This window comes from Monodon monoceros, unplaced genomic scaffold, assembly GCF_005190385.1.
Source record: "Monodon monoceros isolate NGI ecotype Baffin Bay Population unplaced genomic scaffold, NGI_Narwhal_1 Super_Scaffold_6, whole genome shotgun sequence".
NCBI lineage: Eukaryota > Metazoa > Chordata > Mammalia > Artiodactyla > Monodontidae > Monodon > Monodon monoceros.
Window position 1 is genome coordinate 90,156,365 of NW_021703783.1, and position 22,383 is coordinate 90,178,747.

At 61.0% G+C, this 22,383-nt stretch overlaps 1 protein-coding gene across 3 annotated transcripts in view; it reads right to left on the bottom strand.

Annotated features, from left to right (window-relative positions):
- Positions 1–6,594: 6,594 nt before the first annotated feature.
- ELFN2 (extracellular leucine rich repeat and fibronectin type III domain containing 2) overlaps positions 6,595–22,383 on the bottom strand; it is a 53,304-nt gene continuing 37,515 nt past the window's right edge. For 2 of the 3 annotated variants that reach the window (XM_029206036.1, XM_029206035.1), the window contains exon 3: positions 6,595–10,275. In XM_029206036.1, the coding sequence (XP_029061869.1) occupies positions 7,350–9,812 (2,463 nt within the window). In that variant the 5' untranslated portion in view covers positions 9,813–10,275 and the 3' untranslated portion in view covers positions 6,595–7,349. Of the gene's footprint in view, positions 10,276–18,697; positions 19,880–22,383 lie in introns of those variants that run through there. The other variant, XM_029206039.1, reaches the window with a different exon arrangement.

Here is a 22,383-nt window from a genome sequence, read left to right on the forward strand (position 1 = left end):
CCCTCTCACATGATCTTGCTTGGTTCGGCAAGAACCATGAGGACCCAAGACAAGCTGTCAGGGACTTTGGGGAGGGCTGTTTCAGCCTAAGAAAGGAGATTTGGGGCGGGGCTCCCAGTTCCGAGGGGAGCTAGGCAGGAATGGGTGTGGCAGACTTGGCACTGAGGAGAGAGGACAGACCAGCCGGGGTTCCAGGCCTAGCGGAAGAGAAGGGGGACCCAGGCCAGGCAGAGAGTTAGCCCTGGACCTCACGTGGAGGATGGACCGTGGAGATCCAGTCACAAACCCCTCCAGGCACCAGTGCGAGGGGACGCAGGTGAGCCCTGAGTTAACCAGAGACCCTGCCATCCAGGCTCACACATCAGGATGTCTTGGTACCAAAGACAAGGGTGAAGGGGAGGACACTCCGAGAGCTAAGGGCCCGAGGAAGGAGACAGTAGCTGAGTTCCCCTAAGAGCAAGGCGGAAAGCAGAGCTAGGAATGGGGACCGGGTGAGCCACGGGAGGGCGATGGGAGAACAATGAATGTGCACAGAACCTTTGCCTCTGACTTGCATCAGGCACAAGGTCTCCTTTCTTGCAGGTAAAGAGCCCTGAGAAGGTGGCTCCTGGGGGCTGAGTCCTTACCCCTGCAGGAGACTGCAAACGCAGAGGCTGAGAAGCTGCAAATTGGGACCTGTAACCCAGGGAAGCGGGGTGAGTTGGGGCCAAGAGAAAGTTCAGACTCAGAACTGGATTCTCCAACCCCACATTCTGGAAAACATTGAGGAAAACACCTCAGCTGCTGTGAAATCACCTTAAGCACCCTACTGTCAGGGAGCAGAATTTGAAGGCTATCCTGGAAGAAGGGGTAGCAGACCCCCATCCTCACAACAATGGCATGGGGAGGCCTCATGGATGGCAAGGGGAAGGCAGCTGGGCTGGGTGATCCTGAGCCTGAGCCAGGCTGGGGGACCCTAGGCCAGTCCCAACTGCAGGCCTGAGATGACAGAACTTGTGAGATTCCAATACCTGCTCCTCTGAACCCTCCCCCACAAACCTGCCCCCCACCCCACCACGGTGCAAGTTCACAGTGAAACTTCCCTCAGGAAACAGGACACGAGCTGCTTGGGAAGAGCCAGTGAGCAGAGGGAGACCACGGCCCAGGCTGTGGCCACCTTGGGACAGTAGCACTGAGGCGGCTTGAGGGCAGCTTGGAGGGGACAGGAGGCCAGCTGAGGCTCCAGCCTGGGCCCTTCCAAGGAGCCCCTCCCCCCAGTCCACACCAACTCCCAGGGAGGCAAAAGGTATCAGGAAGGGTCCATGGGCCAAGAGCCACCAGGGCCACAGGGACTGCTGACCCCGGGGCGGGGCCTGCCGAATGCCTCCGTGTGGCATCACTCACGGGGAAGAGCTCAGTGCCTGGGAGGCCACTCCAAGTGCCCCTGTAGCAATCTGGGCTGAACCCAGGGGCTGCCCAGAGGAGGGTTTGCAGCAGTTGGAGAGCAGGGGTCTGGGAAGAGAGGGGGAGGGGCTCTGCCCCCTGGGAAGACACGGAGGCTGGGGCTTGGAGGTGGGCTCCAGGCTCCTCCCGCCCGAGCGAACGTTTGGCAGTTCAGCCTGAGGTCACTAGATGAGGGCCCGAGCTCCGTGCCTGCCCAGAGAGACATCTCTTGATCCCTGAGAAGGATCAAGTTGCATCTCTTGATCCCTGAGAAGGCGCAGGGGTGGCTGACAGCTGTGGAGAAAAGGGCAGCAGACTGGTGGCGCGGGGAGGGCGGGGGACGGGCAGGTAAGGGGGCCCAGGTCAGGGGCGCAGCGAGGAAAGGACAGCAGACGGGTTGGAAGAGGCAGGCAGTCTGGAAGTTGTCCTCGGCAAGGCCAGGGGACCTGCTTAGGGTCCTCCCGCATCACCCCAACCCTCTGAGGGCAGTTAGAGGCAGGCGTGTGAGAAACTGGGGCCCTCGGATACTGACTAGGTGGCGTAATCCCAGGAATCAGCTGAGACTTAAGCGATGCCCCAATGCCCCTCCACCCCTAAGGTCTGGATCCAGTGATGGAGGCCAGGACACCAGGAAGGGGAGCGGGGGCACATGGCATACAGGCTGCCAGGTTTCCAGCGGGGAGAGGCCACGAGGCCCCCCAGCCGGCTAGGCTTGGCGGTGAGAGGCACACTGACACTTCAGTTCCCTGCTGGCCCACCCTGTCTGGCAGACACACTTCTTTTTTCCTTGACCAGGGGCGGGCATTGCCATAACCCTGAGTGTGAGGCTCTGGTGAGAAAGGGAGAGGGAAACCAGGCACCAGAAACTGGAGGCGCTGAGACTCCAACTTGCAGAGGGAGGGGTCGGCATTCAACAAAGACCTTGGCCCTGTTGTTTTAAATAAGAAATTTATTGCAAATATAGAAATTGATTCTCTCCATACAGGAATCTCCGAGTTGAGGAAAACAATTTCGTGCCATTCAGTTTAAAACAGGAAATCGGGAGGAAGGGGAGGCAGATATAGGGAAGAGAAAATAAATGAAGTTTTCCCCCCCCCCCCCCCCGAAAAGAAGAAAAGGACAGTTCAGGCCCCACCGAGGGAGGAAGGGTCCACACACAGCTAGGGTTCACAGGTTCGTAGCCCGGGGCCAGGAGCCCAACTCTGCAGACCCAAACCAGGTGCCAGGCGGCAGGGCAGGGCCGAGGGGGCTGGCGGCTCCTTGGGGAGGGAGGAACCAAGAGTGGGCCCCTCGGCCCTCCCCAGCCCTGTGCTTGTTTGGCGAGAGGCAGGGGAAGGAGAGGCCGCCCAGACCCTCTCCCCCCACCCCATTCGACCCCCCTTCCTCTCCCTACTGCTGGGCAGCAGAGATGGACCTTTAACGGGGGGGACTCTGGAGCAGGCGTGAGAACAGGAGTCTAAATACTGGTTCTGACTTAAAGGTGGGAGGATGGACAGGTGGCCGTGGAGCAGAAGTCTTGGCAGAGAGGAGATCAGCGTTGCGGTCAGGCGAGCCCCAACCTTCACACTGGCCTGGCGGGCAAGCTTCAGCCCTGCCCCTTAAGCCCCGTGGGGGCCGGACACCCCAGGGCTTCCCCATGCCTTGACCACCCAACCCCCCCGGAAACAGAGCCCCGCTCCCTCAGGAATGGGGTGGGATGCTGCTAAGCCGTGGGGTCCTCGCAGGGCAGGGCCAGGGGAGTGGGGGGCACCCGAGGAGGTACTTGGGGACACCCAGCTCCTCCTACCCTACTCCCTCCCACTCCCGTCTCATCCTCCTGTGGCCAGCAGTCTAGTCCTCAGACTCTGTCGTTCAGAGAGCTTGGCTGCCGGTCACCCCTGCCCTGAGGGCTCCCCAAGGCCCTCGCCCTCCGTCGCCCTATTTTAATTCTCTGTGCAGTTCCCATCACTGGGGAACAGTTTGAGGTTGTCCCGTCACTGCATGTAAGCCCCTTATAAGCCAGGACCTGTCACTCTTGTCTCCCATGCCCGGGCCTCTTTCCTGGCCTCAGTCTGTCTTTAACTGGTTTCGAGACCTTAGAAGCTTTCTTTCCTTCCCCTTCCTGTGCCTCTGTTTCCCCCTCTGTTAAATGCCCAGGACGTGGAGGGGGGCAGGTGAGCGACTTCCTGCTGGGAACCATCAGAGCCCCTCGGCCAGGCCCGGCCTCTTCACCCTGCCTCTCTAGGGCTCACCAGACCTACTCTCCCCAAGCGGGTCTTTCCACTCCCACTGCCCCGCACACAGTCCTTTCCTGGCCTGCACACAGGCCACCACCGTCTTCCTGCTCTGTCCCCTAGGAGGGGTCACAGGCGAGGGGCCTTCAGGCGGCCAATACAGGCCCCTCCTGCAGAGGGGAGAAACAAGCCTGGGACCCCCAAGGAGGCGGCCGCCCCAGACTAAGCTTTCTTCCTGCCAGACCTCCGCTTTTCACTTCTGGAAGGCCATTAGCTCCAACAGAGGGTTCGCGGCCCCTACCTGTGCTCTCCAGGACAGCGTGGACCCACGGGTGCCCCTTCCCAGGAACAGGCGCCCAGGAGGCTCGAGAGGTTCTGTGATAAGGGATGGCAAGCCTGGGCACGACCCAAGGCAGGTCCCAGGAGGTCCAGGATGCGGTACTCACATCTCCTCCAGCTGGCTCGCCCCCTCCACTCCACCAGGCCCCTTGTTCCTCCTCCCCGCTACCTTCCCTTCTCTCCTGGTTACCTGCCCTCCTGGCCCGCCCAGGCCATGGCCCAGGTCCACCGTGCTCACCTCCATTACAAACACAGGACCGGGGCCAGCCAGACTCCTTGACATAAATGTTCACTTGACTTTTGTGACTATTTCGCCCTGCCCGCCCCCCGAGGAAAAATTATCCTGAACAAAACACAGGACACAGACGCAGGAAGGCCTCCAGGGTGAGCTACAGTGCAGTGGCCCGCTCCCCAGAGCTACGGCCCGGCCTGGGCAGCTGGGGGACCGTCTTCTTCCTCAAAGATCTGTACGACCTGGGCTGTGAATGTCGGTTCACCTCCTGGGAGTGGAAGACCCTTGTGGTTAAGACGGAGATCTATCCTTTAGAGTGCCCTGAAGCTGGCCTGTCTGAGGTTTTTATAGGTCATCTTCAACCAGGAATGATGGGGGAATGCAGGCGGCTCTGTCTCCAGTGAGGCCAGGCCAACGTCACGGGGGGGGACCCCTCCGCCTATAGGTTCCTCCCTCAGGGCCCCAAACCTCCCCGTAGGGCCACCCATGAAGCCCCAAGCTCTGGGCTTCCTGTACTCAGCTGTGTGCCTGACCCTCCCCACCCGGCAGCCAAATCACCAGACCCCCTCCCTCTTCGGGGGCCTCGACTTCCTCATCTGCAAAATGGGAGCAAGTGGGACAGAGGAGAGGCCCCCCCACGCCCCCTTCCCCGGGCTGTCCTTCCCGAGCAAGGAAGAGGCCAAGGGGCGAGGCCACGTGGGAGGAGAGGAGGCGGCACTTGTGGGCCCAACATCCGGAAAGATAGGAGGCGGGTGTGGGGCGGGGGGCTGTGTTTTGGTGGCACCTGTTCTGGGTCTTTTGCAGAGCTGGCCCGTCCCCACGTTTCAAGAGCTGCTTGTCAGATCACAACAGAGGGACTGTGGGAACGGGGTGGGGGGGCGGCGGGGAGGGGGGCAAGGGCGTCTGGACAAACTGGCACATACACGACAGATGTTTGCTCAGAAAAATACAGTAAAATCGTCATGCAAATATAACAGGGAATCCGCTTCCTCACATCACTGGCTTCTCGGCCTGCTTGCTTTTCTGTTTTGCCAATCCGGTCTGAGGAGGGGCTGGGGGGCAGGATTTGGAGAGCCGGGGGAGGTCTGCTCTGCACATCCATGCTGGCCCCCTCCCCTCCACCCCCCAGGAGAACAGTCCTTTCCTTGCAAACGTCACCCCCAAAGTGAGCCCCGGGCTTGGTCCATGCCCCAAGTAGGTGTGAGAGGGGCTGGGTTGAGCCCTAAGGTCCCCTCGCCCTCCACGGTCCTCCCCCAGATCCTACGGGAACAGCACTATAGCTTCTCTTTCAGAATGCCCCCCGCAGTGCAGGTCTGGTTCCCTCCCAGCAACCACCCTCACCCCACGGTCACATTCCCCAAATCTCAAGAAACCCAACTGGGTGACAGGCCAAAGGCAGGAGGGTGGGGAGAGCCAAGTGGGCTCCATCCCCGCCTGCGGTGGGTGAGGCACCAAGGGGCACACTGGCAGGTGGGCAAAGCTACAGTCTCTCCGCCCCCCACTGGCCCACCTCCCATCCACAGGGAAAGGGACGGCCGACTCCAGCCCCTCAGCACCCTTACAGTGTTCAAGACCCCCCCAGACCCACCCCCTTACAGCGCCCCAGGAAGCCCCTAGCTCTTGAAAAAGGCAGCCACCCCCTCTGGCCCTGCCCTCTCTCACCGCCCTCTACCACCCACACTGAGAGAGAGAACCCCCAAGAGGCCAACGGTCCCAACTGCCAGGCTCTGGGTTGCCATGGCGAAAGAGGCTGGCCAGGGACGGGAGGGGCCCCGGGAATCCAGCCTGCTCCTTCCCGGCAGGGGTGAGGTGGGAGTGCTCACCGTTTGTGCTTTGTTCGATGTAGGATGGGGGTCAGCAAGGGAGGAGTGGCCATTTCCAGGGAAACATAGGAGCTCCTCAGGCCAGGGGAGTGGGGCAGGGATGGGCAGCCAAGAGGGGGTGAGTGGAAAAGCTCCGGAAAGCCCTCCTTCCTCTGGGCAGGCTGAGATGCTGCCCCGAGGGCCCATGGCAGGGAGAGGGGGGGTCGGGCCGGTGGGAGGCCAGGATGCGGGGGCAGAGGCAGGAAGGCCCCCGTTAGATCCCACCTCCCCACTGCTCCCAGGCATCACAGTTTACTGCTGCCCTTCTGGGACGAGCAGGGCTCCTGGAGGCCCAGAGAGGCTGGGGGGCCAGGGCGTGGGGCCTGCACCTGAGACGCGGTGGCTGCTGGCTCAGCCGCTCTCCTCAGACCCCATCGGCAGCTCTCAGGCTACTTGGAAGACACTTGAAGGGGGCCGGTGGACCGTCCCCGTATCTGCTCCTCCCCTGTCCACAGGACCTCCCACCTCTCCTGGGTGCTGGCGGCGGGGGTGGGGGGGGAGGGGGGGAGTGTGTATGGCGCAGAGGCCCCTGTACGTGATGAATCACAGCTCCACGCTCGGGAAGGGAGCGACAATGCCATGGGGCTTTCTAGAAAGGAAAAGCACCCGCCTGATTCTCACGTCCCACAGCCCCAGGAGACCACAGCTCTAGAACAGGTAGTGGGTGAACAGAGGGTGAGGGCCCCGGGAGAGCTCCTGGGGCTGGGGGATTGCACTGGGCCGGGAAGTTGGGAGACTGACTCTCACCTGCCATGTGACCCTGGGGTTAGCAATTCCTTTCTCTGGGCCTCGGTTTCCCCATCCACAAAGGAAGGAAACTTCTACTAAATCTCCAAGTGACCTGTCCCCCAGCTGGGGGACCCGCTCCCTGCCCCAGGGGGGCTTCGGCCCATCCCCGCCCCAGGCTCCTTTGCCCCCAAACCTGTCCCTAGTCCCAGAGCCCCAGACCCCACACCCTCTTTTGGCTTCCTCGCCTGCCCGCCGGCCCCACCCAGCACGCACACCCCGGCAGAGTCCCTGGGTAGCACAGTAGAGACGACTGGTTTCAGTATCAGTGTGTAAACTTTAAGGTGAACATGTCTTTGTTTTCCCGTCCGGTATTGTCGGGTGGTGGTGGTTCACAGTCAGGTGGTGGTCAGGTGTGTGCGTGGGTGCGTGCGTGCGGGTGTGCGTGTACGTCCACTCCTTGGCCTCGGCCCCCAGCGCGCCCCGCCCAGCCGCCCGGGCCCTTCCCCGCGTGCCCCTGGCCCTCCCCCTCCAACCTCACCAGGGAGGAGAGGGTCACAGCTTCTGCTGGGCCGAGACCCCCTTCCAGTAATCGAGGATGTCGTGCAGGTCCTCGTCCTTGGCGAACTGGACCTTCTTGCGCAGGGCGTGGCCGGCGGCCATGTACACCTCCTCCCGGTGGTGCTTCTTGTAGGGCCGGAAGCGCTCCCAGATCTTGTGCGTGCTCTCGGATGAGTACTCAGGGCTGGAGGAGTAACCTGAGTAGTAGTGTCTGGGGGAGAGCTGCGAGTAGGTGGAGTCCCGCTTGGTGCGGGTCAGCGGCTTGAGGAAGGACACACGCTGGCTCAGGCTGTCGGCGCCCTCCTCGTAGTACAGGGCCGGGAAGCTGTGCCGATGCTCGCTGCAGTGGTAGGCGGGTTTCACCTCCAGGTGCTGGACGCCACCGCCGCCGCCGCCGCTCCCGCTGCCGCTCGCCGGCACCAGCGGGAGCCGGTCCAGCGGGCTGTTTAGGGGGCTGCCCTTCTCGATGTACTTGGAGTCGCCCTTGGCCAGCCCCGCGGCGGCCGGATGGTCCGGCACGTCCAGGCTGAAGACCTTGGCGCTCTTGATGGAGCCGCTGGAGGAGACGCTGCAGGTCTTGCGGGCCACGGCGGCATCGGCGCTCAGCTGACGCTGCAGGGGGTGATGGGAACTCTCCTTGTAGGGAGGTGAGAGGAAGCTGGGCCGCTCCAGCCCCCCAGGGGTGGCAGTCGAGGAGGTGGTGGAGGCCGCAGGGAGGGACTGGCATTCGAAGGCCAACTCAGGGTCCCCGCCACCGCTGCCACTCCCCAGGAAAGAGGCCGAGTCCAACTTGAGGGCATCGATGCAATTGTTAATGATCTGGTTGACCTTGTCCACCTCCTTGGCGATGGTGGAGATCTCAGCGGCCGAGCCCTGGCCATTCTCCAGCTCCGGGAGGTCATCCTCGGGCCGGGCCAGGCCATCGCCGCCCGTGCCCGTGCGCACCTCGATGTAGTTGCCCTTGGTGGCCACCTTGGGCGTGTCCAGCCCAGCTTCCAGCCCCTTGGAGGTGGTGGGCTTCTCCCCGATCATGGAGGGGATGGAGGACATTCGGGACACGGGCAGCACGGGGGGCTCGCCCAGCTTCTGGGCGGCGTGGACGACGGAGCCGGCATCCACGTCGGCCCCGTAGCGCATCTCCAGGATGGTCTTCTTGACCTTGACCGACTTCTGCTTCTCCTCCTGCATGCGCCGCTTGCGCAGGCAGTAGTAGACGGCTCCCAGCACGATGACCATGCCGAAGAGGCAGCCCAGGATGGTCATGATGTAATGGGTGGTGGTGGAGGTGCTGGGCGCCAGGTCGCCCGGGACCGGGTCCCTGGTGGTGAAGGTCAGGCAGGTGTGATTGAAGCGGCGGCTGTTGCGCAGCGAGGTCACGCAGAAGGTGTACTCGGTGTGCGGCCGCAGCTTGTCCAGCGTCACGATCTCCTTCTTGTTCTTGAGCGTCATGACGTCGGAGAAGTAGCTGTTGTTGTACTGAACCAGGACGTACATCTTGCTGTAGGGGTGCGGGATGATGACCACCAGGGTGGCCGAGGTGAAGGTGACGTGGTGCAGCTTGATGGCCGGCCCCGCCGAGGCGTCCGTGGTGGACGAGGCCGGTGGCTCCACCGAAAGGATCTCGTCGGGGCTGAAGCCCGAGTTCTCGTCGGGCTCCCTCTGGGCGTCGGTGGAGTAGGGCGTGGGGTGGCTGGCGGGCCGGGCGGGCAGCGAGCCGTTGCGGCACTTGGCCTGCAGCACGGTGATGGCGTTGAGGCTGTGGTAGGGCCGGGGCACCAGCAGCGGGTAGCCGGCGAACTCGCGCGGAGACTCGCACTGCAGGCGGTCGTAGTTCTTGGTGACGTTGTTGAAGACCACGAGCCAGGCCAGGAAGCCGAAGAGGTCACACTCGCAGTTGAAGGGGTTGCCGGCCAGCTCGCACACCATGAGGCTGGCCAGGCCGGCGAAGGTGGCTCCGTCGAGGCGGCTGAGGCGGTTGGAGGACAGATCGATGCTGATGAGACTCGGGCACTCGGAGAAGGCGGCGGGCGTCACCACCTCGATGAGGTTGTGCTGCACGAAGAGGAACTGCAGGCGGCCCATGCCGCGCAGCATGCCCTCGGTCAGGTTGCTAAGCTTGTTGTAGCCCAGCTGCAGCACCTGCAGGCTCGACTGGCCCAGGAAGGCACCGTCCTCGATGTAGGAGATCTCGTTCTTGGTGAGGTTGAGGTCGGTGAGGTTCCCGAAGCGGTTGAGCGAGGAGTAGAGCACGGCCTTGAGCTTGTTCTCGTTGAGCCGCAGGTCGTGCACGGTGCTGTTGATGTGCTGCGGGATGGTCTCGTAGGGCGGCTGGTTCTGGCTGCAGATGGCCAGCCACACGTAGCCCTTGTCGCCCTCGATGAGCCAGCAGTCGGCGCGCACGGCGCCCGGCCGGCACACGCACAGCAGCGCGGCCGCGCACAGCCCCAGGCGCAGCATGGCTCCGGCCGCGGCCTCCTCGCAGGCCGGGCTCGGGGTCGGGGGCCGGGGCGCAGGTGGCCTAGCGGCCAGAGGCTGGGGCCGGCAGCAGAGTCCTCCCTGGGGCCGCCACCATCTTGGGGGCGACCCCCAGCTTGGGGGCCCCAAGCGAGGCAGGCAGAGCCGGTGCCAACTGTCGGGGGCCTGCCGGGGTGCTACCCGCAGGAGCCGGGCGCCACGGCCAGGCCAGGGCCACGGGGGCTACAGGCCCCACAGTCTGCTTCCCCGAGGTGCTCCTCTCCTGCTGGGAGGGTGCCCGGGCTCTCAAGGCTTGCCTTCCTCTCCCTCCTCCTCCTCCTCTTCCCCCTGGGGTTCTGGGCTCAGAACTTCAGACGATTCCCACGGGAGGCTGGAGACTGGAGCTCTGAGGGGGGAGCGCGAGAGACGGGGACAGGAAGGAAGAGACCCATCTGTCACCTGGTTCCTGAAAGGCAGCACCGAGAGGGGATGAGAGATCAGTGTGACGGCTCAGAGCAACCCCACTATGCTCCAGTGCAGGCCCCCAGTCCCTTTTCCACCCCCTCCCGGGGGTTCCTGCGCCAGCAGCACTCTGGGTCCCTGTTACATAAAAGAAGGGGGGTGGTGGGTGGCAAGAGGGGGAGGAGGGGGCCGCAGGACATGGAAGGAGGGAGACCAAAGAAACAAGGGAGGGGGAGGGAGGAGGGGATAGAGTCTGGAGCCAGTGGGCGAAGAAGGGAGACTGGAGAGTTAACAGGCCAGGTGCATACACACACATGCGCGCACACACACACAAACACGCCCCATCACGCTAGTGTCCACACTCGTCCACCTGCCTGCACAAAGACCCACAGGCCCCCACATGAGCCAGAACTCCACGGCATGCTCACGTCGACAGGTGTATACACACACACACACACCTACAGTCTTGTGTACGACAACAGGCCCATACACGCATGGCCACGTACCCAAGCAGCCACCCTCCAATCCAGAGAAGAATTAAGATGCCCAGCAAAATGCCTCCTCTCCTCCATGCCCAAAGATAAATAATTCATTTGTTGTGTAACTGCTGCTGTTCCAAAAATAATTCCCTTGTCTCGGCTTCCATGGGGGAGGGGGAGCAGAGCAGCATGGCTGTGGGAACCCAGGCAGGGGGATGCATAGAGGCTGGGGTCTCCCGCAGTGGGAGGGCACAAGATGAGCTCATCCTGCAGGCGACAGCAGAGCCAAGGGAAAGAGAGGGCGAGAGTCTGGGAATCCAGACACACCCTCCACAGCCCCTCCGCAAAGTGCTTTCCGGTAGGGGGCCCGGATCCTGCAGGGGATGCCTCAGGCAGAAGAAGCCAGAGGCCTCCGGAATCCTGTGACCGAAGCCCGGCAACCCCTCAGTGGCTGGGAGAGTCAGAGGCCCAGAGAGGAGTAGTGACTTGCCCAGAGACACACACCACAGCCTGGGCCAGGATGAAGGCTCCTGAGCCAGCAGGAATCCGGAGGCCTGGAGCCCCGCCCACCCTGCCTGATTGGCCAGGTGGAGCACACCACCCCTGAGTCTGTTTCCACAGCTATAAAGTAGGGGACCAAGCCCCTGCCTGGCCATCTGATGGGGGGAGAAGTAAGGTGAGCCATGCTGCCGGTGCTCAAGATGAAGAGGGTCAGGGGAGGCAGTGCAGGGCTCCCAGCCCACAGAACCTCATTTTCCAAGTGGGGAAACTGAATCTCAGTCTGGGGTGGACTTGCCCCGGTCACCCAGCGAGCCAGACACGGCCCCTCATCCAGATCAGTTTCTAACTCACACCCAGTGCTCTCCTGACCGCGAGAAGAACTCGGTCCTCCCTCCCTCCGCCCTGGGCACTGGCCAGGGATGTGAAGATTAGGCCAGAGAAATCCATGTTTGGATAAAGAAAGCAGAAGACTGTTCACAAGGCCCACCTCTGCGTCCTGCTGCTCCTCCTGGGAAACTCCAGGAAAAAAGCACTTTAAGAAAAAATGTGAAACCTCTGCTGTTAAAGCGAAACCAATTTACAGCCCTGAGTCCCAGAGGGCTGGAACAGAGGAAAGGGAAGTGGAGAGGGAGAAAAGTCCCCAAAGAAGCCCAGGCAGGCAGTCTTTGTTGAGGTGGCAAGTGAACAGGGCGTCCAGGTGACCCCTCGGGTGAAAGGCTGATGCAGCGTCAGAGGCTGTGATGATCAGGACCTCTGGGGGAGCCCGCCTCACACCTCCCCGTCCCCTGCAGGACCAGCTTAGGCTGAGAGGCCGGACGGGGGCAGGGGAGGGGGCAACCACGAGGCTGTCGGCCAAGAAGGGGGCAAGGACAGGCAGCAGAGAGCGTTTCTGTCCTTGGCTGTGCCACGAAAATTCTCAGGGCTGGAGTCGGGAGACCAGGGCTCCCATCCGATATGGCCGCTGGCTCCTAGGGGGCCTCAGGCCAGACCTACCCCTCCGGTGGCTTCAGTTCCCCTCCCCCTCAGGCAGCGAGGCTGTAATGGAAGAGGCTGAGTTGCCAAGTTTGCCCTATCAGAGAACCCTCTGTCTGCACCTCCTCTGGCTGGGAATGTCTGGGGACCGCATTTGTTTGCAGGTGACGCGCAGGTGTGCGCTGGCTCAGAGCACTGGAGCAGGGGCGTGCTGACGTGTACAAGTAGACAGGTGTGCAGGCCGGCGGCTGTGCACACATATGCCCGTGTGCACAGGATGTGTGCCTGCCTGGCCAGCTACAGGAGTGAACGTAGGAGTGAACGAGGGCGTGCCTGTGTGTGGAGGGGTGGGAAGGGATGCATGTGGAGCGTGTCTGGGGAACACAGGCCCGCACCTGCCTGTATGTCGACATGTTAAGCACATGTGTGGCCCACATGAGTGCGTATGTACGTATACGCACATGAGGAACTTTAGCCGCATCGAGCCCCCTCATCCTCAGATCTGAGTTGCTCAAACCATCACCCGCTCGGCCAGACCCAGCAGCTGTCAGGCTAAGCTGAGCTGGCCAGACTCTTGGAAATCCCAGCCCATGCTGAGGGTGTAAGAAGAGGCGAAGGGGAAGGGAGGGGAGTAGGAGAAGGCGCCCAGACTTGGAGAGGCTGCACTAATCCAGTCCTGCCTCTTCCCTTCCCAAACAGTTCAGGGGATACAGTGGCCCCCACGCCCCTAACCCAGCCCCTCTGAGCGCTGCCCAACTGGGCCCTCAAGGTGACCCCGCCCTCTCTCCGGCTCCCCCCACTCCCCTCCATGACTCAGAGTGGGGAGGAGCCTCCCCCTCTCCCCGTCCCGTGTGCGTCAGCCGCCTGTCCCTGTCCCTGGGCTGCCTGCCCACCACCTGTCGAGGCCTGACGCATCCAGGGACGGGGGACAGCAAGGCCGCAAAGGCGCTGACAGCAGCACTTGGCCCCCGGCCCGGCTGCACATCCACTCCAGGTGTGGGGAGGGGCAAGCCGGCCTCCGAGCTATCAGACCTGGGACTGAGGGTCCTGGGGGTCAGGCCTTTCCCTGCTCCCACGGGAGTGATGCCCCAGCCCAGACACCAGTGGCAAGAACAGGGCCCTACCCACCCCAGCACACCTGGGGGCTGGTGAGAGAGAGAAAGGAGGTGAGGGAGCTGCAGACAGGAGGCGAGGGCTGAGGAGGAGGGAAAAGCCAAAATCTGGAGACAGCTGAGCAGGGAGAGGCAGAGGAACAGAGATAAACGGAGAGGGCGCGTCGGAGACAAAGGAATCGATCGGCAGAAAAGCACAGCAAAGCACAGCGAGGTGACAAATACGGGGGGTGCGAGGGAGGGGACACAGTGCCTGTCGCCCCCCCCCATCCAGGGGTCAGATGAGCGCTGGGTCTGGCTGAGCCACCGAAGTGCAGCCTGTGACCAGCCCAGGAAGGGGGTGGGGAGCGGCAGGAAGCAGGTGTTGGAAGCAGAGGCCTTTTCTGCCTAGGACCCAAACGGTGCTAAACCTGGGAGGGTGTGGCCACCCCGGAAGCAGGCTGTGGGCCAGTGGCCAGGGCACCAGGGCATGAGGGGGCAAAGAGCAGTGCTCCCAGGGGACCTGGCCTCAACGGACCCCTCCCCCAACGCTCCCACTCCCCCAGGTGTCAGGTAATGAGTGAACTCTGGCCAGAGCGGGGGCAGGCCCAAAGTGCCCAACCAGCACCTTTCCAAGGGTCCCTCTCTCCTGCCACCACAGAGAGGAGGAATGTGGTGAAGTTGGGGGGCAGCGTGCCGTCGAGGGATCTTGGGGTGGAGGGATCCCCGTCTAGCAGGCTACACACTGCATGATGTCCACTCTCATGGGGACACCCTTGGACAGAAAGGAGGGAGAAGAGTGGGCAAGACCATACGGGTCTGAGGGGCAGAGCTGACGGGAGGTCTCTGTTCAGAGCTCGATACAGCCACGGAAAGTCTGAGTCACTCTGGGCAAAGGCCTTCCCTCTCTGGGTTTCATACCCGCCCCCTGACATCACCAGTCGATCCCGTTGGATTCTGCACCCTCCTCCAGGGGCCACGAGGTTCAGGGCCCCTCTGTGGACTCAGAATCCCAGAGCCTCAGAGCAGCAGGGACGAGGAGCCCTGGCTCTAGCCCAATCCCAGCCACTGTCAGAGGGGCAACCGAGGCCAGCACTGGGGAAGGGACACGACCAGCTGGTGGGAGGTCAGCTCAGGGGCCAGGGTGGCAGCGACAGATCCTGATCTGCCAAGCTCGAGTCCCCCCTGGACACGGCCCCCTCAGCTACCCCAGGACACTGGGCACAAGCCTCCTTGTTTGCCGAGGAAGTGGGCCAAATGCTCCCTACCCGCAAGGCTGCAGTGAGCTGACGTGGCGGGTGCGAACGCAAGGCCTGGCACGTAGCAGGCAGCATCAGAAAACGTCAGCTACCGTTGTTCATGAGGTTTTTCTCATTATTTCCTCACAACCCTCATCACCTAAGAGTAGGGCTCCCCGGGAATCAGGCTCCCTAACCCCCTGGGCCACAGACCCCTCCACTGCAGGCTGACCCCCAAGCTCCCCAGTCAGAGGGGAGCCTTGACCTCTCCGCCCCAGGCTGTGGGGCTGTGAGGGCCAGGGGGTCATGGGGCTGCTCCCCCTGCCTGGGCTGGGAGAGAGGATGGACAGGGTGAGGTCTGCCTGTGTGTCCCCCGGCTGAGGGCAGATGGGGCGGGGAGTGGGGAGGCAGAGGTCAGCAGGGAAGATGCGGGGCCGGCCGGCTCTGAGACCTTGGGTGAGTTGCAGGCCCCCTCCAAACCTCAGTTTCTCCACCTGTGTGGCAAGGTGAGTGCCTCCCATCGCCCGGGGCTCCCACGAAATCCCAGAACATAGTGGAGACAAACACGCTCTGTATAGGGCAGGAGGCCCGGCAAATGCACGGCTCCCGCTCATAAGGTCATACTCCCGCAGGATGCTCGCAGGGTCCAGGGAGTGGATGGGGGAGGTGAGGCCCGTGTTCCGACCTCCCAGGAGTGGGGCATGAGGCTCAGCCAGGGAAATCTCCTTTGCAGCAGCTGATCTGCCCTGGCATGGGCTCCTCCCTGGGCCAGGCTGGCCAAGGCTCTCTAAGGTGCCATTGACCCTGTCCGTGTCAATGCCATTACCCAGGATTACGAGGACCGAGGACTCCTGGGGTCCAGCCAGAACTCGACAGGCAGGCAGCCACCTCACCTCTGCTGGAAGCACAGCACCAGGCCAGGGGTTCCAGAGATGGGCTGCCACCGCTCCACCCTCCGGGACAAAGCCTGCCACCCCCTGGGAACTGGATGCCGGGTCTTGTAGCTGCCTCCACCTCACCAGGGCTCCTCGGGCAGACTGCTCTGGGCCTCGGTTCCTCATCTGTAAAATGGGATAATTATACCTTCGCCACTGAACTACCGTATGGTAAGTGAACCATTTGGATTTCAGGTGCAAAGAGCCCCAGCTGCAGGACAGAGAGAAAAAAGCATGGATGTTGGAGACAAAGGGTCCTGGTATTGAATGCTGAGCTGTGTGACATAGAGCACATTAATTAACCTCTCGGGACTTCAGTCTCCTTGTCCATAAGATAGTCGCAGCTACCCTTTACTCAATGGCTCATTTGTGTCTGACATTTTACATTCCTTGAATCTTATATCAGCCCTGCATGGTGAGTGCTGTTGGCTTCATTTTACAGATGAGAAAACTGAGGCCCCCTCCTTCCCCAGCTTCCTCCAAAGAGCTGGGTCCGTTGCAGGGACTGGCCATGCACAGGCCATCTTGTGAGTTTCCTGCCCCTTGGGTAGGCACCTCCCTCCCTATCAGGAAAGTGTACAAGAGTGGACCATCCATCCACAAACCGAGAGAGAATTCAATTCTACCATCAGTCAGGAAGTACTCAGTCGAGGTCAGCTGTGTTCCTCAAATAACCCCAGGCACACTCCTACCTCAGGGCCTTTGCACGTGCTATTTTCTCCTCGTGGAATGCTCTTCCCCCAGTATCTGCACAGCCCACTACCTCACTTCATTCAGATCTCTGTTCAACTGCTCCCCACAACCCCACCTTCCCTGACGCCAAATCTGAGATGACTCACTGGTCACTCAACCCTGGCTTTGGTCCCTTCTGATCCCTCAACAATACTAGACATCACGTAGTTCCTTATAAGCCCCTCCCTGCCCCCATAATAAAGTCAAAGTAGGCTTTATCTCGTGCTAAACTGCAACCTCCATACCTGGAACAGGGTCAGACATTTAGCAGGTGCCCAGAACATGATATGTGGAATGAGAGCTCCGGGCTAGGGACAGGGATGGGGCACAGAGGGAGATCCTGGGGTCTGTGACTCCACTGAATCAGGACTTTATATAACTATCAGAGGGAGGGCCCCCACCACTGATGAGGTGCTCACGGTGTGCAAGAAATGTGCTGAGCCTTCTTTTTAGCCCCATGACCCACACTTCCCATTTTTCAGATGAGGAAACTGAGGCTCAGAGAGGGGCTGTGATCTGCCCAAGACCACACAGCCAGGAACTTGAACTGGCCTGAGCTCTTAGAACTACCAGACTTTCCAGGATCCCTGCAGATGTGACTTCCCCCAACTTGCATACCTCCAGTGACAGGGATCTCAGCACCCATCTGAGGCTTATTCCCTTCCTGAACAGCTCTGATTATTAGAGACTTCTTTATATTACAAAGCCAAACCTAGCTCCTGTACCTGTGTTCATTCACTGGTCCCAACCTGCCACTGGCCAGACACGGCCTGTCTGGAGCCACTGCAGCCAAGAGTTCTCCGCAAAGGTCCTTCTGATATTTGTTCAGCCGTTATCTCATGCCCCTGCAATCCGCGTATCCAGGATGAACAGCCTCACGTCCTCTATTGCTCCTCCAAAGCCACGGTGTCAAGTCCCACACCCCTGGGTCCAGCTGCCCCAGGTCATGCCTGCTGTTAAGATCCCTCCTAAAAGGTGTCACCTGGAGCTGAGCCTCAGCGCCAACATGGTCCGAGCAGTGACCGGCACCGGAGGCCCTGCTTCCCTTGTTCGGGTGCCACGCTTCCATTAGAGCAGCGTGGATATGCAGAGCTGTGTGTCCTCACCTTGACCTAGATGTCAACCAAAGCCCCGGGCCCCTTCACATCCTGCCAGGCAGCCCCGATGCCCTCAGAACGTATCTCTTTGGGTTTCACCCGAGGTGCTAGGTTTCCATCCACTCCCATTCCATCATGTCTTGTTAGTCTCAGCCCTCCGTGCCAGCTGCTCCACATCTCAGGGGAGCTGGCTCCTGCCCCTTGATACTATGGCACCCGCTCCCAGCTCTGTGCCATCCTGCGCTGGGTGAGCAGGCCATGGCTGCATCCGTGTCACGGGCCTGCAGCTCACCACTGGGGCAGGTCGAGCACGCTGTCCAACCAGCCACACGCTCACCTGCGCTCCTTACACATCTGCAGGTATTTACTGCACACCTACTGTGCGCCTATGATGTGCAGTATTGCAGACAGATGCACCCTGTCTTCACCGAGTTTCTGACTTACCCAAAAGAGCTTACTAAGAACACGGCCACATGGACAGCAGCAACAGCTGACAGTTATTGGGGGTTAATTGGGTTGGCAAGGCCCCGTCGTACTGGGCATCTGTCTCCAAGCCAAGTAACCTTGGCCAGGGAAGGGGGCTGGGCTAGTCTGCTGTACTGCGAGCTGTTATGACACACAGAGGGCGGGCTCACTGTGTGACCCTGGGCAGGTCAGCACCTCGCCCCCTCTGGGCCTCAGTTTCCTCATCTATTCAGGGGGAGAACAGCTGAGCACCTGTGTCTCTCTGGTTTGCTGGGGCCGGCCCCAAGCCCTCTGTAACTGCTCACTGGGTCATCTCCCAGGAACTCAACTGATGCCTGGGCCTCCCCTGCTCCCAGGGGCGCTGGATCTGTCATTAGCACCTGCGCTGTGTCCAGGCCTCAGAGGAAGGAGGTAGGGAGGAGGACGGAAGGGTTTTTAGCAGAAGGTCTTGGCCCTGGGAAACCACCCAGCAGTCTGGCAGGAGAAGCCCCAACACTGGCTCTGGGGGCAGCTCTTCACAGACGGCCCCCTCACACGGCCCACTCCCTGGTACCCACTCCCCAGCCCTAAGCAGCCCAGCATCCACCCCACCCACCGCCGGCGCTGTGTAGAGCACAGGACCCTCCTGCTCATGGCCAAGAATGATCTGTATTAAAAGTCCATCTCCTAGTCCCACCCCAGGAGTTATCTCTGGCTTTCCCAGAATCCTCCAGGCTATTCAAGGGACTGCCTCCTCCATCTGACCCCTGACTTCTCCCACCTGACCCCTGCATCCCCACCTTGCCCCTCTCCCCCCACACCACCCCTGCCCTCCCCCCCCTGGCTCTGCCTCCCCCACCTGACCCCTGCTGGTCCCTTGGCCTTGGCTTCGGCAAACCCCAGGCCCCACTCAGCTGCAGCCCCGGGCACTACTCACCAGTCTCCACTGGACCCGCTCTTTCACCAGTGCCTGCGCACGCGCGGCTGCCTCTGCCTGCATGGCCTCCATTCATTCATTCAATAAACATTTATGGAGCACCTACTATGTACCAGGCGCCGGCTAGGCCCTCCCTCCCAGCTCTGCTCCCTCTCCAGGGCCCCAAGGGGTGAACATTTCCCTGCCTTCCAACACCCTCAGGGCTGTCCCAAGGCAGAGTGGTGTGTCTGGAGCCCACGGGGAGACGTGGGGGCTCCCGGTGGCAAAGCGCGCAGCCCACACGGAGGCAGCCTGGCAGGGGAGGGATGGGCAGCGTGGGGCGAGATGAAAACAGAGTCATGGGCTGACACGGGCTAGGCCTAAGCACTTCTCATGTTAACTCACTGAGTCCTCTGCACAACCTCATGAGTCGATGCTGCTGTTCCCACTTTACAGAGGAGGAAACTGAGGTTTCACAACTACTACATAGTGGTTTTGACCCTCCATGGCACCAGGCTCTGGGTCAAGAGATGCTGTGGGATCCTGTTTCATCTGGACAATGGTTTTTAAAAAATATTTTTAATTAGTTGCCAATGACGATAACTCCGGAGATTTTATTTTTAAAATCCTCATTTCTGGAATCCACTGAAAAACCTGGAAGAACTGGCTGCCCAGGTTCTGCATCCCTGCAGAGACAGAGCAGGTGGCACAGGCCTAGGTGGACCATCCTCCTCCCCGCCTCTCTGGCTGAGGCTCCCACTGACCCCTGGGCAACAGAGGGAAGCCCAGAGTGGCGACAATTAGAATCCGGACCTGTGGGGGGAATCCCATGAGACCCCCGGTTGGGACCCGAGGGTGCTACAGTACCTGCCTCCCTGGTTCTGCGGCTCTGGGACACTCTAATGGCACGGGTCGTTTTCTTTTGGCGGGGGGAGGTCTCTAATTACGAATTTGGGATGCAGGAGTTCTACAGTGTATCTACAATCCCTTGATCCTAAAAGTCTACTGGGTCTTGGCCTCTGTGACACCAGTTCTACAGGACTTTTAGCTGCCCTGGTCCATCCACAACCCCTGCTTGCCTCCAAGCAGGCCCACTGGAGTGGGGACCCCAAACCAGGAGAGCACCCATACAGCCTCCGAGACCTGCCTGTCAACCTGTGGGGTCCCTGGCTCTCCAACCATGCTGCTTGGGTTGCCAGGTCAAGTTTGGGGCTCCTGTTGGGGTTTGAGGGTTACTTGCTCCCAAACAGGATTCCCACTCCGTAAAACGCTGCCAGCCAGGCTGCGCTGAGGTTCCAGCCAAGGCCGCTGTGAAACACCAGGAGGCCTAAGGCCTTGGCTGCTGAAGCCACACCCCGGAGGAGGGCCTGCGGCAAAGGGCTCCCTGGCCTTCTGGAATGGCCCCTTGCTCTTGCCCCTCCCCACAGACCTCAGGATCCCCTCACTCTGCTCACCTGGGACTCCTGCCCACCCTCCCCACTGCCTCTCCCAGGCCCCAGCACCCGGGGCCCCATAGCCAGCGAGCCAGGGCCAGGCTGAGACCCCTCCCAGGGCCGCAGCCCATCACAACCCCAAACCAGGCGGTCGTATGGGGTCCCTCTTCTGGCCCTGAGGCTAGCTTCTCTGGTGCGGATGGCGGTGGGGGGGGAGCTTGCAGGGGCCTGCAGCTGTGGCATCAGAGAACAAGGAAGCCCTGTTCGTGCAGAAGGAGCCCCGGAAATGCCCGGGGTGGGGGGGGGGGGCTACCCCATGGACTGCTGGCTGCGCTGAGGCCACAGCCCAGGACATGTGGCCACCAAGCCCGCATGGCCAACCCATGGGGACCGGCCCTCCCTAGCGTTCTCCCAGAAGGACAGGCCACATTCAACTCAAATCCTGGCTCTGCCACTGAACGAAGAGCATGGCCCTGGCAGGCAATTTCTTTCCTCTGAGTCTCAGTCTCCGCTTCTGTAAAATGGGACTAGAAGGGCACTACCTCAGACGGTGGGAGAATGAAAGCTTCAGAGCAGGGTATGGCACAAAGTAAGTGCTCAATAAAGTTAGCTGCCTCTAGAATGGTTATGGCGGCCCGGCTCACAGGCGTGGCACAGTGCCCGGCACACAGCAGGTCCCCATCACCCACTGCTACAACAGTGGTGGCAAGGAAGGGATGAGGCCTGGCCCCTGACAGTGTCTGCCTTCCTGCCTGTTCCTGCCCCCCAAAGGCTCCCACCCCTGCCTTCGGCCTGTTCCTCAGCCTCGGTTTCTCTCCCATTGCCAAAGCACAATGGCTGTTATAATTAACAGATTATCTCAGTGCGACAGCTGTGGTCCTTTGAAAATTGGGTTGAATGACAAGATCCCGGCGGATGGTAATTTCTTTTCATCCCCTGCTCCCTCTTTCTCTCTCTCTCGCTTCAGCCTTGTTCCACACGCAAATGTTTTTTCCCCTTTCCCTCCTTCCCAAACACCCTCCTCCTCAGAGCCTCCTCCTCGGGATGGCAGGGGACAGACTATGGTTCTGCTTTCCAGCGAAAGCCAGGTGGGAACTGACCCTCCTGGGCCCCTCTGTGAGCCTGGCACTGGGCAAAGTGCCCGACACAGGTGACTTCTGTCATCTCCCGGCAGACCTAAGTCCCTATACCTCGGGATTCCTCCTACCTGCCAGGCCGCTCCCCCTTGGGCTACTTTGCAGTGACCTTCTCTGAGGTCCTGGTTCCGGTCCTCTGCTCTGCCCAAACCTGCTTCCCCACTCCCACCCCCCAGCATCTCCATCCCTCTCAGGGTCTCTGTTATCAGCTTGGTACTGACCGCCAGCTGCCTCTGGACCTCTCCCTGGCACCTGAACCCCACAACTGGACTCGCCTCCCACTGCCCACATGCTCCCCAGCCCTGCTCCTCTGCCCGGTCCCTGAGCCAGCTCGAAGAGGCCCCAGCTGCCCACATCTGGAAGGCCTTTGTACCCTCCCACTGCTCCTGCCCTGCTTCAGCCTCCTTCCTCACCCCAAATGAGTTTCTCAATCAGAATCCTCACTGGTCTCCCAGCCTCCAACATTCCCGCGCTCAAAAGCCTTCCCTGGCTCCCTACTGATCTGGGAAATTTCCAACAGACATCTGAAGCCCAGCCCCTGGGGTCCTGCGGAGCTGGTTCCTGCTTTCCTCTCCTGCCCTCCTGCCTGCCCCCGCCAATTAAGATGGTCTGCTTGGGGTCCCTCCTGTGGGTTCCCACAGCCACCTGGGCTTCTTCCATCACAACCGAACCAAAACTGCTGCTTTTGCTCCTGAACTGAGTTCTCCAAGGAAGGGTCTGAGTCCCCATTAAAGCCCAGCACCAGGCACCCAGCAGGTGCTGAATAAACATGTTAATGACTGAATGAAAGAGGCCTGCTCTCTCCCTTTACAGACAAGGAAACAGAGGCTCAGAGTAATTAATGACTTGCTCACAAAGATCACACTGTTTGTGCGAGACAAACGCAGGATTTGAACCCAGGTCTGTGATTCCATGCCAGTCTTTTCCACTGCCTGGGGAGGGCTGTGTGGGTCAGCTTCGGCACAGATCTCGGAGGATTTGAACCTCCCTCCAGCCTCAGCTGGATGATAAGAAAACGATGCTCCCTGCCCAGGCTGTCACTGCCTCGACCTTGGACCCCCAGGGCCTCAGTCTGCTCATCTGTAAAGTGGGAAGGAGCCCTGCCTCACCCCCCATCTCAGAGGGTGGCCGCAGGGGC